A 15,704-nucleotide genomic window follows, 5' to 3' on the forward strand; every position below is an offset into this window, starting at 1 on the left:
GCTATTTGGCAGAGCCCTACACTGGAGAGCTGATGGTCACTAGTAGTCATCATTGACTTTCTTATTTTATCTAGCAAAATAGTGTCTCTTAAGGGTTAAAGGCTACATGTACACCTTTGAAACGTTTTGGTTTTTTTAAATAAAGTTTTAGGTGATTTAAGCAACTTTTAAATTGTTTTTGTTATTACAATTTTTTTTCACTTTTTGAGATACAGCTTCTATGTATCCTGTATTCATATATAAGCAGTATCTTGCCATCAAAGCCGATTCTGTCAGGTCAGTTGGACTGACGGCTCGGCTGAAAGTTGGTCCTGTGTCTCTCCAGCTAATAACGATCACAGACACGCAGGACCAGCTTTCAGCCGATCCATCAGTCCAGCTGACCTGACAGAATCCGCATTTACGGCAAGACACAGCATCTATGTATGCAAAATACATAGAAGCTGTATCTCAAAAAGTAAAATATTTTTTTAATAAAAAAACGATTTAAAAGTTGTTTAAAATCACTTTAATCATTGTTTTATATATTAAATTTATTTTTTTAAAGGTGTACATAGCCTTTATGGAGTCAAATAATGTTTGTTTTTTTTGTTACTCTGGGAAAGAAAAACACCAATGAACCATGTTGACCACCAAACTTCTAATATGGGGATCTTGCAAAACAACTCCCCATATCTCATCATTCTTGAGGTCTCTAAGGTTGACTTGGTGGTGGGATAATTGCGTTTACTGCAGTCACACAAGAATTTTCAGGTTTTGAGTGGAGATTGTGAAAGAGGTTTTTCTGGCCTTTTGGATAACCCCTGTATAAGTTTCTTATGGCCAAAAAATTTAAAATAGGCACACATTCACCTTTTAAATTCACCATCACCACGTCTGTATTTGACTGTGACAGTACTGTGAGTATGGGTGGCACTTCACTGCTGTGGCCAGTGCTTTCCATTCTGGCTCATAGAAGGGGGTCCTGAACAGGGGTCCTACTGACATCCATATGCCCTAATATAAAATATGGACAAGGGTTGTTGTGGCGAGACAATGCCTTTAAATTCCAGCTATATTATTCTACACACCTTGGGATTTTTGGCTCTATAATTCAGTGCAAACGTATAACTAAATAGGCTATAATAAAAGAAATCCAGGATCTGTTTTACACTACAGCTTCCTCACTTGATAAATAAAACATAGCAAGGACATTTCCGAGAAAGAAAAATATAATGAACTGTATAAAAGATAAAGTAGCTTTCTAAATGACCTAGTCCTGGTTACCTGTAAATATATAGAGGTAAATCTAACAGTGTCTTACAAAAAGAAGCGCTCTAAGGTGATAGTGAAGACTGAATAGCAATAAGGCTAATACTGAGTAAGAATGTAAAGAGTCTTCTGTCAAAATAAAGAGACAAATATTGACTGGCAACCGGGACAGGGCATTACTATAATGAACCAATAAAGAATGCATGATGTTCTATTAGTGGAAGCTGAAGTCCTCTAATATATGCTTAGATGGCCACAATACATGCTGTGCACAGATAAAAAGACTTCTACCTTTGATCTTTATAAACCGTTTAACCATAACATTTAGCGTGTATTCACTAGGGCAGGTTTTGTGACTTTTTTTTGCCATGAATATCACTGTGGTTACGAAAAATCGTGGCAAAAATGCACCAATATTCTGAAACTGCGCCGTTTTTGCTCCAAAACCAAACTGCGTTTACATCTGACAGCTGAAGTAAATAACATTAATTATCTCGTTGCAATGTTGCCTGTCAATTGGAGGAGGATATATTACGCAGCAAGTGAACCGTCAGTTCTTGAAGTTGATGTGTTGGAATCAAGAAAAATGGGCAAAAGTGAAGATCTGAGCAACTTGACAAAGTGTGTTAACTAGATGACTGCGTCAGGGCATCTCCAAAACGGAAGGTCCCACCTACTACAAATTCTCCAAGGAAGGAGAACTGGTGACTGGTGACAGGGTCATACTCGCTGAAGGCTCATTGATGCACGTGGAGAGCAAAGGCTAGTCCGTCTGACCCCTGTTTACCGGTCAAAGAGCTTACAATAAGCACGTGAGCATCAGAACTAGACCAAGGAACAATGGAAGAAGTTGGCCTGGTATGATCAATCCCATTTTCTTTTACATTATGTGGCCGCCCGGGTGCATCGCTTACCTGAGGAAGAGATGGCACCAGGATGCACTATGGGAAGAAGACAAGCCAGTGGAGGCAGTGTGATGCTCTGGGCAATGTTCTACTGGGAAATCTTGAGTCCTGGCATTCATGTGGATGTTACTTTGACATGTACAGATGTAGCCATCTGTATCTTGACTTTTAACGCATTAAATACACAGTGTCAAGAAACTTTAACTTGACTTTTTAAATGGCTTTTTAATGGCTATTGTGTGATATCACGCTGCAACAAGTTATCAGTCAACTTAAACTTGGCTACATCTGTACCTCCTACCTAAACATTGTTGCATACATAGTACACCCCTCCATGGCAATGATATTCCTTAATGGCACGGTCCTCTCTCAGCAGGATTATACGCCCTCCCACACTACAAAATTTGGTTATGAATGGTGTGAGGAACATAACAAAGAGTTCAAGGTGTTGACTTGGCCTCCAAATGCCCCAGATCTCAATCCAATTGAGCATCTGTGAGATGTGCTGGAAAAACAAGTCTGGTCCCCACAATTTACAAGACTTAAAGGGTCTGCTGCTAACGTCTTGGGGACCACAGGACAGGTCAGATATCAAAGGTCTTGTGAAGTCCATGCCTTGACAGTCAAAGCTGTTCTTGCACAAGGGGGACCTACACAATATTAGGCAGGTGATTTTAATGTTATGGCTGAATGCTGTATATATATAGCAGAGCTGAGTTATAGGGGTTGTCTCATCAGAGTCATTGGTGGCTTATAAAAAGGCCACCAAAGCCCGACTGGCAGTGTCTGACTGCCGTGATCCCACTGATTGCCAAAATAAAGTGCCTATTTGCCAGAAAAGCTCCTGTCGGGCCCACTAGGCCTCTTCTGTGTGGCCACCGTGGTATTGTCAGTAGACAAAGTGGCACTGAATTTCTCTAGTGTTCACAGCGTCAGACCCCCTCAATTGGCCATTGGGGGCATATCCTAGCTACACTCCACCAATGTCTCTGATGAGACAACCACTTTAAACATCTAGCCAACAGCACAATTGTGTTTGGATCCAGCCACGTGGAGTGATGGCCTTACCTTCTTCTTTACCTCTGAGTATGATGTCCCATATTTTTGCTTGAGATATCGATAATCGTAGTTGGGGAATGGAGAAGGAGATGGAAAGTTGCCTGATTTGTACAGTCTCCATAAATAGAGACCAACTACTCCCAGCAAAGTCAGCGCACCAGCAATGTATATTCCTATTTCCCATCTGGGCGGGCTTGTGATGACTGTAATACAAGTCCATAAAATAACCATGAAGAATTTTATGTAGAAACATAAAGGACAAATAAAATTCTGTTGGCAGCAGCCAATATGTAAAGCTTTCTAAAAGGGATATAAAACCGCGCTCAGCAGCAATATAATACATGTATATTTTTTAATATTCCATATTGCATTTAATGTTCTTAAGGACTTGAAATACTTCACAGATCAGGACATACTTCTATCGGTTTCAATCTCAAGACGAGTTTCTACCCTGTGGTTAAGGCATGCATCAAAGAAAGTATGAGCTCTGTCTAATACCCAAAATGTTAGACATTTGAAAATTGAAGCCTGTTTTTGATATATACAGTGTGTCTAAAAGAAGGCCAACTAGAAAGTAAACTCAAAGTCTCTGGATTATACCACCTACTTCTAAAGTGCAACACTGTAATATTCGTCACAGGTCCCCCCCATGAGTTTATGACTGGGGGTCCTGCTCCTGGGACTACCCGCAATCCTCCGCTGTAATTATTGGGGGAGGCAGCAGACCGATCCTCATTTTCCTGCAGGGCACATGCAGCATTGCAAGAGGCACATTGAAATAAAAAAAGTGAATTTAGACAATGATCAGGAACGATACTTTCATCTGTTTAACTCAAATTATCTAGTTTGATGTTTAAAATATGTTCATAGAATGACACTAATAAGCCATTCTGCTGCTGAAGGATGTAATATAAGGGTTAATAGCTAAAAGTGAATCTCCCTATCTCCACATGTGCGCTACAACAACCACATCTCTTGTGAGCATTATGACAATGTCTCCAGCTTTCCTCCCTGGTTAATGCTACTTATCTTGTCAAATAATAATTATCAATGAGTGGTTGTCAGACCAGTTCTTCCACAGATGAGTACTGTACCAGAGCATTCCTTCCCCAGCTCCTCTCTATGCCAGGCTATTCCTTCCCCAGATCTTCTCTATGCCAGACCATTCCATCCACGACTCTTTTCTATGCCAGACTATTTCTTCCCTAGATCTTCTCAATTCAAGACTAATCCTTCCCCAGCTTTTCTTTATGCCAGGCCATTTTTTCCCCAGCTCCTCGCTATTCCAGAAAAGTCCTTGCCCAGATCATCTCAATTTATGACTATTCCTTCCCCAGCTTTTCTTTATGCCAGGCCATTCCTTCTCCAGCTCTTCTCTATGTCAGACCATTCCTTCTCCAGCTCTTTATGTCAGACCATTCCTTCTCCAGCTCTTTATGTCAGACAATTCCTTCTCCAGCTCTTCTGTCAGACCATTCCTTCTCCAGCTCTTCTCTGTCAGACCATTCCTTCTCCAGCTCTTCTCTATGTCAGACCATTCCTTCTCCAGCTCTTCTCTATGTCAGACCATTCCATCTCCAGCTCTTCTCTATGTCAGACCATTCCTTCTCCAGCTCTTCTCTATGTCAGACCATTCCTTCTCCAGCTCTTCTCTATGTCAGGCCATTCCTTCTCCAGCTCCTCTCTATGTCAGACCATTCCTTCTCCAGCTCCTCTCTATGTCAGACCATTCCTTCTCCAGCTCTTCTCTGTCAGACCATTCCATCTCCAGCTCTTCTCTATGTCAGACCATTCCATCTCCAGCTCATCTCTATGTCAGACCATTCCTTCTCCAGCTCTTCTATATGTCAGACCATTCCTTCTCCAGCTCTTCTCTATGTCAGACCATTCCTTCTCCAGCTCTTCTCTATGTCAGGCCATTCCTTCTCCAGCTCCTCTCTATGTCAGACCATTCCTTCTCCAGCTCTTCTCTATGTCAGACCATTCCATCTCCAGCTCTTCTCTATGTCAGACCATTCCTTCTCCAGCTCTTCTCTATGTCAGACCATTCCTTCTCCAGCTCTTCCCTATGTCAGACCATTCCTTCTCCAGCTCTTCTCTATGTCAGACCATTCCTTCTCCAGCTCTTCTCTATGTCAGACCATTCCATCTCCAGCTCTTCTCTATGTCAGACCATTCCTTCTCCAGCTCTTCTCTATGTCAGACCATTCCTTCTCCAGCTCTTCTCTATGTCAGAACATTCCTTCTCCAGCTCTTCTCTATGTCAGACCATTCCTTCTCCAGCTCTTCTCTATGTCAGACCATTCCTTCTCCAGCTCTTCTCTATGTCAGACCATTCCTTCTCCAGCTCTTCTCTATGTCAGACCATTCCTTCTCCAGCTCTTCTCTATGTCAGACCATTCCTTCTCCAGCTCTTCTCTATGTCAGACCATTCCTTCTCCAGCTCTTCTCTATGTCAGGCCATTCCTTCTCCAGCTCCTCTCTATGTCAGACCATTCCTTCTCCAGCTCTTCTCTATGTCAGACCATTCCTTCTCTAGCTCTTCTCTATGTCAGACCATTCCATCTCCAGCTCTTCTCTATGTCAGACCATTCCTTCTCCAGCTCTTCTCTATGTCAGACCATTCCATCTCCAGCTCTTCTCTATGTCAGACCATTCCTTCTCCAGCTCTTCTCTATGTCAGACCATTCCTTCTCCAGCTCTTCTCTATGTCAGAACATTCCTTCTCCAGCTCTTCTCTATGTCAGAACATTCCTTCTCCAGCTCTTCTCTATGTCAGACCATTCCTTCTCCAGCTCTTCTCTATGTCAGACCATTCCTTCTCCAGCTCTTCTCTATGTCAGACCATTCCTTCTCCAGCTCTTCTCTATGTCAGACCATTCCTTCTCCAGCTCTTCTCTATGTCAGACCATTCCTTCTCCAGCTCCTCTCTATGTCAGGCCATTCCTTCTCCAGCTCCTCTCTATGTTAGACCATTCCTTCTCCAGCTCTTCTCTATGTCAGACCATTCCATCTCCAGCTCTTCTCTATGTCAGACCATTCCTTCTCCAGCTCTTCTCTATGTCAGACCATTCCTTCTCCAGCTCTTCTCTATGTCAGACCATTCCTTCTCCAGCTCTTCTCTATGTCAGACCATTCCTTCTCCAGCTCTTCTCTATGTCAGACCATTCCATCTCCAGCTCTTCTCTATGTCAGACCATTCCTTCTCCAGCTCTTCTCTATGTCAGACCATTCCTTCTCCAGCTCTTCTCTATGTCAGAACATTTCTTCTCCAGCTCTTCTCTATGTCAGACCATTCCTTCTCCAGCTCTTCTCTATGTCTGACCATTCCATCTCCAGCTCTTCTCTATGTCAGACCATTCCTTCTCCAGCTCTTCTCTATGTCAGACCATTCCTTCTCCAGCTCTTCTCTATGTCAGACCATTCCTTCTCCAGCTCTTCTCTATGTCAGAACATTTCTTCTCCAGCTCTTCTCTATGTCAGACCATTCCTTTTCCAGCTCTTCTCTATGTCAGACCATTCCATCTCCAGCTCTTCTCTATGTCAGACCATTCCTTCTCCAGCTCTTCTCTATGTCAGACCATTCCTTCTCCAGCTCTTCTCTATGTCAGACCATTCCTTCTCCAGCTCTTCTCAATGCAAGACTATTTCTTCCCCAGATAATTTTTTTGCCAGACCATTCTCTCCCCAGCTATTCTAAATGCAAGATTATTCCAACCTCAGCTTTTCTCTATGCCAGCCCATTCGTTTCCCAGATCCTCTTTATTCCAGAGCATTACTTCCACAGCTCTTCTCAATTCCAGATCAATACTAACCAGCTTATCTCTATGCCAGACCATCCCTGTCCCAGCTCTTTCCAATGCCGAACTATTGCTTTAGCTTTTTACAGATATTCTTGTTCCGAGAATATCTGTGTCTGTTACTTATGGGGACATCTATTTCTGATACATTTTTTATGGGGCATCTGTGGCTTGCTTTCTTATGATTTTAGGAACCATGAGATCACTTATAAAGTGGCATATAAAAAATGTGCCAGTCCACTAAACCACATAAATCAGTGGTTTATGTCCTGCCACAATTACCATAGCGGGTGGGGGGGGGGGGGTTGTATCTATTTTTTGTTTACATATTGGAGGTCATCCTCTAGGCAACTCCACCGATTTTCCTTCTTTTCGAAAGTCTAACCAATTATTGTGTATAGTGTACAGCTTTTTTGTTACTTTTTATAGTATTACCCCAATTTTGTCTTTTAGGTCAAAAGTTAATTCCAATGTAAACCATCCCCAGTAGTTTACACATGTATGTTGTAAATCCCCTATGACAGCATTAAACATTACTTACCACTAATATGATAGTCAATCATTTTATTCTCCATGGCATCTATTTATTTTATACCTATTTGGAAGAGAGAGAAACAATATTGTTACAGCAAGAAAAAAACTATTCCACGTTTAAAGCCTTTAATACAGAGCGATTGTCAATAAGCGATTATCAAATATTGTTCCAGTGTTAAAAAAATATGTGTTTACAAGTAATGAGCGGAATGATAATCTATGCATGAATTGGAGATTGTTCAGATTTTTATGATGAATGATAGTTTATGCTTGACCGCTGCTCCATTCAATGTCCTCCTCAATGCGGTCGAGCGGTGAGGACGAACGGGGGTTTGGGACCTACCTTCTCGTGATCAGTGGGAGTTCCAGCCGTGTGGCCCCCAGCGATCATGAAATTACCACATATCATGTGTATAGGTGATAATTGTCGATTCTGGTACAACCATTTTAAGGGTGTGCAACATGTGCGGTAGCTTAGGGCATCTCACGGAAGGTTGGTAGGGAGTCCCAAGGGTATGGCAGGTGCGCTCCTAATAGTGTGTGTGTGTGTGTGTGTGTGTGTGTGTGTGTGTGTGTGTGTGTGTGTGTGAAAGAAAAGATGTGTGTGTATGTGTGTCCATGTGTGTGTCTGTGTCAGTCAGGGGCGGCACAGACAGTAGATGGTCGCTGTGCAAGAACAGTATGGGCTTGCCCACATGTAACTGAATTGCTGCAGAATATTTCTGCAGCATTTCTGTTACAGCTAGCAGACATTCCGCTGCGGAGGAAGCCGCACCATTTCCTGCATTTTTTACTGCAGAAAATGGTGCGTATTCTGAGTTTTTCACAATGTTTGGAGAAGGTCACATTTCCTCTGAAAAATGCAGCAATTCAGTCCACTTTCCGCAGCAGGAATTGACATGCTGTAGTACTAAAAATTTGCACTGCAGGTTAATGTCTGCTCAGAAATTTTACGCAGCGTGTGGATGAGATTTGTTAACTTGCACCCACTTTCCTGCCACTTTATTCTGCTGCGTATTTTCCGACCGCAATTCCGGACAGAAAATATGCAGCAATTCTGAAACATGTGGACAAGCCCCAAATGTGCCCCTTGCTCTCCAATAACTCATCATTGAGCAAATCCTTACATCTCCCTAACAATTAACCTGTAATGAAATCTTATAGACAACTTGTTTTTAATACTCTACTAGCCCCCTGTGCAATTGCCAGGTTACACGTACGGTATGTCCGTCCCTGGTGCGGTTCATGTGTGTTTGTGTCTGTATATATGTCATGTTCTTACACTCCTTTGAATGCATTTGCTATAACCTTTTACAGAGAAACTGAAATGACACGTCTAGTGGTACAGAAGTAAAATGAATTGCTACTAAAATCAGTGACTGAAATAACTTCGTAATTAAAAACTAATCTTTAGAATCTGAACTTTGATACATTTGGCAAGTTATTACAATCATTTCCAATCTTTATGGCCACCATTTTATTTTAATTGGCAAGCTTAATTATTCTGGTACATTCCCTAACATGTAATATGACAAAACGTGTTCTTTCATTTTTATATTCCCTTGTGCCCAGGAATTTTATATCAGCCGAAGCTAAAAGTAACTTACAATGAGAGCTTTCCAATTTCCTGCAGTGCAGAGCAGTTTATATTTTCCAGACAGGAAAAAAAAAATCCTAAGGCCCCATGCACACAACCGTAAATTTCATCCGTAATTACGGATGAAATTACGGACCCTTTCATTTCTAATAGCCACAGGCATCTTGCCGTATATTTATGGATGTGTGTCCGGGCCGTAGAAATGATCCGCAAATGATAGAACATGTCCTATTCTTGTCCACAATTGCGTCGCGGACTCGTCTGTAGAAATTTATGGGCTGTGCGCTTCCGCAAATTGCGGTCAGCTACGGATGTGTATCCATAGCCATCTGATCCGTATTTGCAGACAGTAAAATCCCTTACGATTGTGTGCATGAGGCCTAAGAGATTGGGAACTTTATATTCACTCTCGTTAAAATGTCTCTATATTATGGCTGACTCTGGAAGTAAACTGCTGAATACGTCACTAAATACGTCCTATACACTAAGCATTAATATATCCGTCCTGCACAGGTGTGTCATCTATATCTGCATAGGAAACATGACAGCAATGTGGAAGCACTTACATCTCTGCCATATCTGTAAAAAATATAAAAATAGGACATGTCCTATTTTTTACGGAAGCTTTCCACGGCTCGGACACCTTCCCGTAAATATATGGTAAAGTGTCTGGCGGCCATAGAAATGAATGTGTCCGTAATTACGGTCAGAATCTACGGTCGTGCGCATGGGGCCTAGACCTCATGTTGACAGGTGTATTACAGCTCCATTGTGGTATGCTCCATGGCTGCTGTCCCATAGAAGAATTGCTTCTAGACGAGAATATCTCCTTCATACCGCGCAGTACGGAGCACCGTATTTTCTCCTTACATATGAATCAGGAGATCACAATAGACGTTTCTTCGATGCACCTCAGTGCTGTACAGTAAAAGATCTAGGAACTGAATCTATCATTGTGCATGTTATCCAGGCAAACCTCAACTTCCCTTTTGAAGCAAGTTAAAATAATTGTTTTAACATCAACAGACGCTCCATCACATTAAAACGGATACAAATATTGACATGACAGATTGCCCCTTGCTTGCCTCTAAAAGATCACACAATATACAATCTTTCAAGCTAAGCCAAATCCTGCTGATGAATAGATGACTAAACACATTCTGCCACGAGATAGAACGCATTGTAACCGCCTATCCCAGCATGCACCAGGTGTCCATGCACAAAAAAATATCATTGCAGCTTTCCAATAATAAGTACCCCTGACATGGGAGGACAGAGGGCAGGATAATGCCATTTCCTGTCATCAGGGCAATTTTAATTTTCTACCAAATTATTGTAATTTATTTGCTAAAAGGGCATAATCCAATATACGGCGCCACTGTAGTGACCACAATATGGCTTAATATTTCAATAGACTGTATGAAGTGAGGGTGCATTGGAAATATTTTCTTAAAGTGGTTGTCCAGGATTAGAAACATAGTGATGAAGAGGAGTTGCAATACCAGACAAAACTTATGGACAAGAGAGGCGATGTTCCAGGAAAGAAGAACAAGAACTTTTTTATACTCCTGCATAACCACCTTCAAAATATCAATAAGACCTCATCTCTCTAATGGTATTGTCAGCTTCAGTCAATTTCTTTGGTAATGGTATGGGAGTAGTCTCAAAACTGCACGTAGGAAAGTCAAGTTCTTATGTGTTCTTATGGACTCACATACCTCCCAACATTTATATCTTCATTTGGTGATTTTAAGCCGCGATCTGCCCAGGAAAGCCCACAAGAACTCACAGAAATGCCCACTCTGGAGCACATTTGCATAAGCTTGCCCCCTTTCAGGTCGAATCCCGTGAAAAATAAGACGGTGGGAGCTATGGACTTATTTATATCTGGATTCAATTATCTATTATTATAATTGGAAGATGGTTACTGACAGAAAAGTTATAGCATCCACTGTGGAGTCTTGTTTTGTGCATGTATAGATAAAAATTTATGAAGTAATGACCCAATTTAAAACAAGGAAAGTAGAAAAATATGTAGACCACTGAATGTTGACAGTGGCTGGTGGCATACGTAGTCGTAGATTGATGACTGCTTTGATGGTGTCTGATGAAGAAAGTATTGACCAGAGAATAGATGCTATGCTTGATGCTAGCTATATCCTAATGCATTAAAGCGTTCCTCCTGCCAAAATTAAAACTTGACTTGTACTTATCAATTCAGTTTTTGTCAGACAGCTACTTATTGTACTTTCAGCCATTTTAACCGTTACAGGTCTAATTTCTCAGTCACCTGGTCATCCACTGGGTCACTCCCTTTATCATCTCTCAAGGCTTCCTGGGAGTCACTATGAGAGAACCTGCTCCTCACTTAATTTATAGCCTATAAGTTTTGATTTTTTTTATTTTGCTTTATTTTTTACAATAAATTGAAACCTACAGAATGCACTCAAAGTGGTCTGGTCCATGAGCAATAAAGACCATTGACCACCCACCCTGGTCATAATAAACTGGAGTAATGATAAGTTGTTTGGTTTTTGCAAGCCTCGTATTTGCAGGGGGGCTGGGTAGTACTCAGTGTGTACATGGAAATCATAGGGACTCATAGCAAAGGTTAGAATGGGCCCCATCGCCAAAATGGGAAAAAAGAAGAATAAAACATGCTATAACACCTAAAACTGGATATTCTGAGGCAGATTAACTTCTGTGTCTGGGTCTACAAAGTGTAGAAAAATTCCATAAATTGGTGTGAATTTGGCGTAATTTTGATGTTTGCACCTCACTTGCAATTTATAAAAAATGTTCTGAAAAGGGGGGGGGGGAGGATTAGCGGGAAAGGGGCGCAATTTACTGGAAAGTGTGAGTAGCTTAAAATGTCCCAATGAGCACCAAAAATGTGCAAAAAAACTGTGACGAAATTCTGGCACAAAATAAGCCAAATCAAAAAAGGTATAAGGAAGAGAAAGTGTCTAAAAGGTCATGTAATATGCGCAAAAATTATCTTGCAGCGTGCCCCACTGTGATAAATTTGGCGCAATTTGTGATTTCTGATTTGCCTGGTCTTAGTTTATACTGTCTAACTATTAGGCCTCATGCACACGACCGTAGCCATGTGCATGGCCGTGATTTTCGGGTCGTGCAAATCGCGGGCCGTGCACATGGCCGCGTCCATTATTTCTTATGAGCCTGGACCGCAGGACACGGCAGTAATATGACATGTCCGTTCTCTCTGCGGTCCAGGCTCCTGGGCCATGCACAGACAGTGGAAACCACGGTCGTGTGCATGGGCCCATAGAAATGAATGGGGCGGCAATTCTCCCGTAGATTTTCGGGGGAATTGCGGCCGCAAAAGCACATTCGTCTGCATGGGGCCTTAGACAGCATGGGTCATTGTGTTTGAGAGGACTTTCTCATGGTACGACAGATCAAAGGTCCCAAAAATACAGAGTTATAACTCATTGGGAGCTGTATACATCTGTATGCAGAGTGCTCCCCCTAGTGGCATATACAGATGTGTGAAGGGAAGCAATTGGAGCAGTTCAGTGCCAGGCTCCCTATTACCACAGGTTCCTCAGTGGTCTGGTTTTATGGTTGGTATTCCACTGGCAGATCTCAAGCCAAGGCTCTTGTCATAATCAAATTCTTCCATTTCTTTCTTTTTTTTATAAACATCATATCTCAGCAACCAAGCAAATTAGACATTTGCTAATAAATGTCTGAAAGAGATATATTTATAAGCTAATTTCTTAATATATTTTCTAGTGGAATGAATAAGCATTGAAGTTTCCGTCTAAATGTTTCCCGAGGATCTTTGTTTGCATTTTCTTTTAAAATCCTATTAAACTCAAGCTCACAATCACATTTACTAATAAAACTGCCAATGGAGTCTGCAGTGGTTCGGTTGTGTTTGGAAAAGCACCATCTCAAAATGTCAGCGCAGATTCAATTACATTCAACGCAATTAAAAAAATAGATTTTAGCTGAGCAATTTGTTTCAATAGTGCGTGGGTTTGTATAACATTCCCTACTGCCCAATGTAGTAGAGGAAGTTTTAAGGAAAACACCATAAAAACTGTAAGACAAAATTCTATGGAAAACTAATATTACATATGGATGGGTATAATCATATTAATTATAACCTTGCCATTCAGAAACCTAAAGACGCAGACAGAAGACAAGACATTTTTGGAGAAATTCTAGTCATACGGTGGACAGGAGCTTAAGGGCATGTTCAGACGTGGCAGAATTTTTCCGCTGCAAATGTTGCTGCAAATTTGCGGCAATTACGCAATGAATCTGCAGCAACATTTGCGCATTTGACAGGTAATTCAGTTGTTGTGGATTTCACTATCACTGCGGACTTGCCGCATATTTCAGTTTTTGTATTGCAAAGGCTGAAATCTGCAGTGAAAATCCGCTGCTTCTCCGCTGGTGGCCATGCATGCGGCGGAATGACAATTCTGCACCGCAGCCTAAATTCTGCACTGTTATTTTCCGCAGCCTCTGAACTGTTACCTAAAAAGGTATAGAAAACAATGGGAAAAATGGCTGCTGCAGATTTACACTGCGGACTGCCGCAGTGGAATTCAACAGCAATTCTGCCATGTCAGAACATGCCCTAACTCAACGACACTGTAGTAATAATAATACTTATAATAATAATAACGATGATAATACTGATACATGTAAATGAGAGTAGTATTAAAGGGGTATTCCCACCTTTAACATTTATGGCATATTCACGGGATATGTCAAAAATATCTCATAGATGCGGGTCTCAGATTGCGGGCTTGGCTCGGGTGACCCTGTTCTGGAGATAGGTGCGTGTCCCAAAGCTGGAACCTACATTTATGGCATATTCTGTGGATACGGCATAAATATCTAAGCTACAAATAACCCTCTAAAGGGGTTGTCTCAGCATAGACATTGGTAGCATGTTGTTAGGATATGCCACCAATGTCTGATCGGAGAGGGTTCTGACCACTCGAACCCTCATTAATTGCTAGAACAAAGTGTCAGAATGGTTGGCCATTGACTATGATGGGTCTACCTCCAAAGAAGACCGAGCAGAATTGACAGGAGATGAAGTGGCGCCGACTGCCATTTTAGTAATAGGCAAAGGTCCCAGCCACCAATGCCCAAGCTACTGTAAACAATGCAATCCAGCCACTTAGTTGTATTTTACTAGACTTTTATAATGTGAAAGGGGTTGTCAGGTATAGAAAAATCCATTTTCAAAAACTCCATGAAGAAATTCTGAGTTAATTGAAGATGGTCCCATGTTCAAGACCCTCATCTATGATACAGAGGGTGAGCATTTGCCCTGGGGTGCAGAAAAATGTTAAATTGATGATGGGTTATCCCACAGCTTACACCTGATCACCAGAGGTTGCAGCAGTGTGACTTCATGTCATCAGCTCATTGAGGGTGGGCCCTTCTAACAAAAAGGGATTGTCCATAGCGGACAATACCTTTCATAACCATAGTCAAGTGTGAATTTCTTTCGTCATGCAACATGGACGAGATCTACGGTTAAGCAAAATCATATCTCATTGTATATTGCGAACTGTAAGCCACCTCGTTCCATCAAATGTGCTTCAATCATTTTTAAGTGCTATGGAAAGCTTGGCAATGGTCAACAGGATTTCACACTCAAGCCTACTATTACCTCGGTGGCTAATTGGATTCTCTTAATGCTTTTAGCTCCATATCATACGGTATTTCTCACTCTGGTTGTAGTGTTTGATTTGTAAAGTGTGAAATAAATGCGGCTCGTATACATTTGCCCCTTATTTCAATTCCATTAAAAATAGACATTTATTGCAGGGCAGTAAAAGTGACATTTTTTCTTAGAGCCATACAAGAAAATCTTATTATCCAGCAGCTGAAGCAGCAAAGACTCACAAAAATCTGTAGTCTCTAAAGGAATAGATATGTAGCTTTATGCCCAGTTCACAAGTACAGATTTATGCAATTGAAGCTCCAGCCAACAGCCGTGTGTGAACGCCTTCAGCTTGGTTTTCATTCTGTACAGTAAAGTAGTCATAAAACTGACACTTAAAAGCAAGCAAGCAAAGAAAGGGATCCTAGATACAAAGACTATAGAAATTGTGACACCTTATTTAGCTAGAATACGAAATTCTAAATCGACCATATGCATTGAAAGGGAAATTTTAGGGAACACATTGATAGCCTATCCTAAGGATAGTCCATCAATGTGGATCCCCAGAAAACCCCGATAAATGGGTTGCACATTATAGTCAGTGATGGTATGTGGCTAGAATATTTTATCACTTCCTCATTCCTGATATTCCAACTGCAGAGACCCCAACGCACCTCATAATAAAGGGGCTTTTATCTTCCAATATGTCTTTTTTAGTTAATACGTGTATTCCTCATGAAATAACAATGCTGCATCTTTTCTTAGAACTTTGAATTATGGTTCCTCTGTTGTTCCTCCTGGAAATGTAAGAATAAATTGAAAGATACAGGGTGTTACTAATCTCCTTGTCAATAGGGTGAGTCTATACACAGTCTGAGGCCTGATTCAGACGAACGTGA

The 15,704-nt window shown here is 41.4% G+C and overlaps 1 protein-coding gene across 2 annotated transcripts in view; it reads right to left on the reverse strand.

Annotated features, from left to right (window-relative positions):
• SYT12 (synaptotagmin 12) overlaps positions 1 to 15,704 on the reverse strand; it is a 69,866-nt gene that overhangs the window by 43,504 nt on the left and 10,658 nt on the right. For both annotated transcript variants that reach the window (XM_075836989.1, XM_075836990.1), the window contains exons 2-3: positions 7,557 to 7,610; positions 3,225 to 3,418 (exon numbers count right to left, since the gene is read on the reverse strand). In XM_075836989.1, the coding sequence (XP_075693104.1) occupies positions 3,225 to 3,418; positions 7,557 to 7,590 (228 nt within the window). In that variant the 5' untranslated portion in view covers positions 7,591 to 7,610. The remainder of the gene's footprint in view (positions 1 to 3,224; positions 3,419 to 7,556; positions 7,611 to 15,704) is intronic.

The sequence above is a fragment of the Rhinoderma darwinii genome, chromosome 9, assembly GCF_050947455.1.
Source record: "Rhinoderma darwinii isolate aRhiDar2 chromosome 9, aRhiDar2.hap1, whole genome shotgun sequence".
In the NCBI taxonomy this organism is placed as follows: Eukaryota; Metazoa; Chordata; class Amphibia; order Anura; family Rhinodermatidae; genus Rhinoderma; species Rhinoderma darwinii.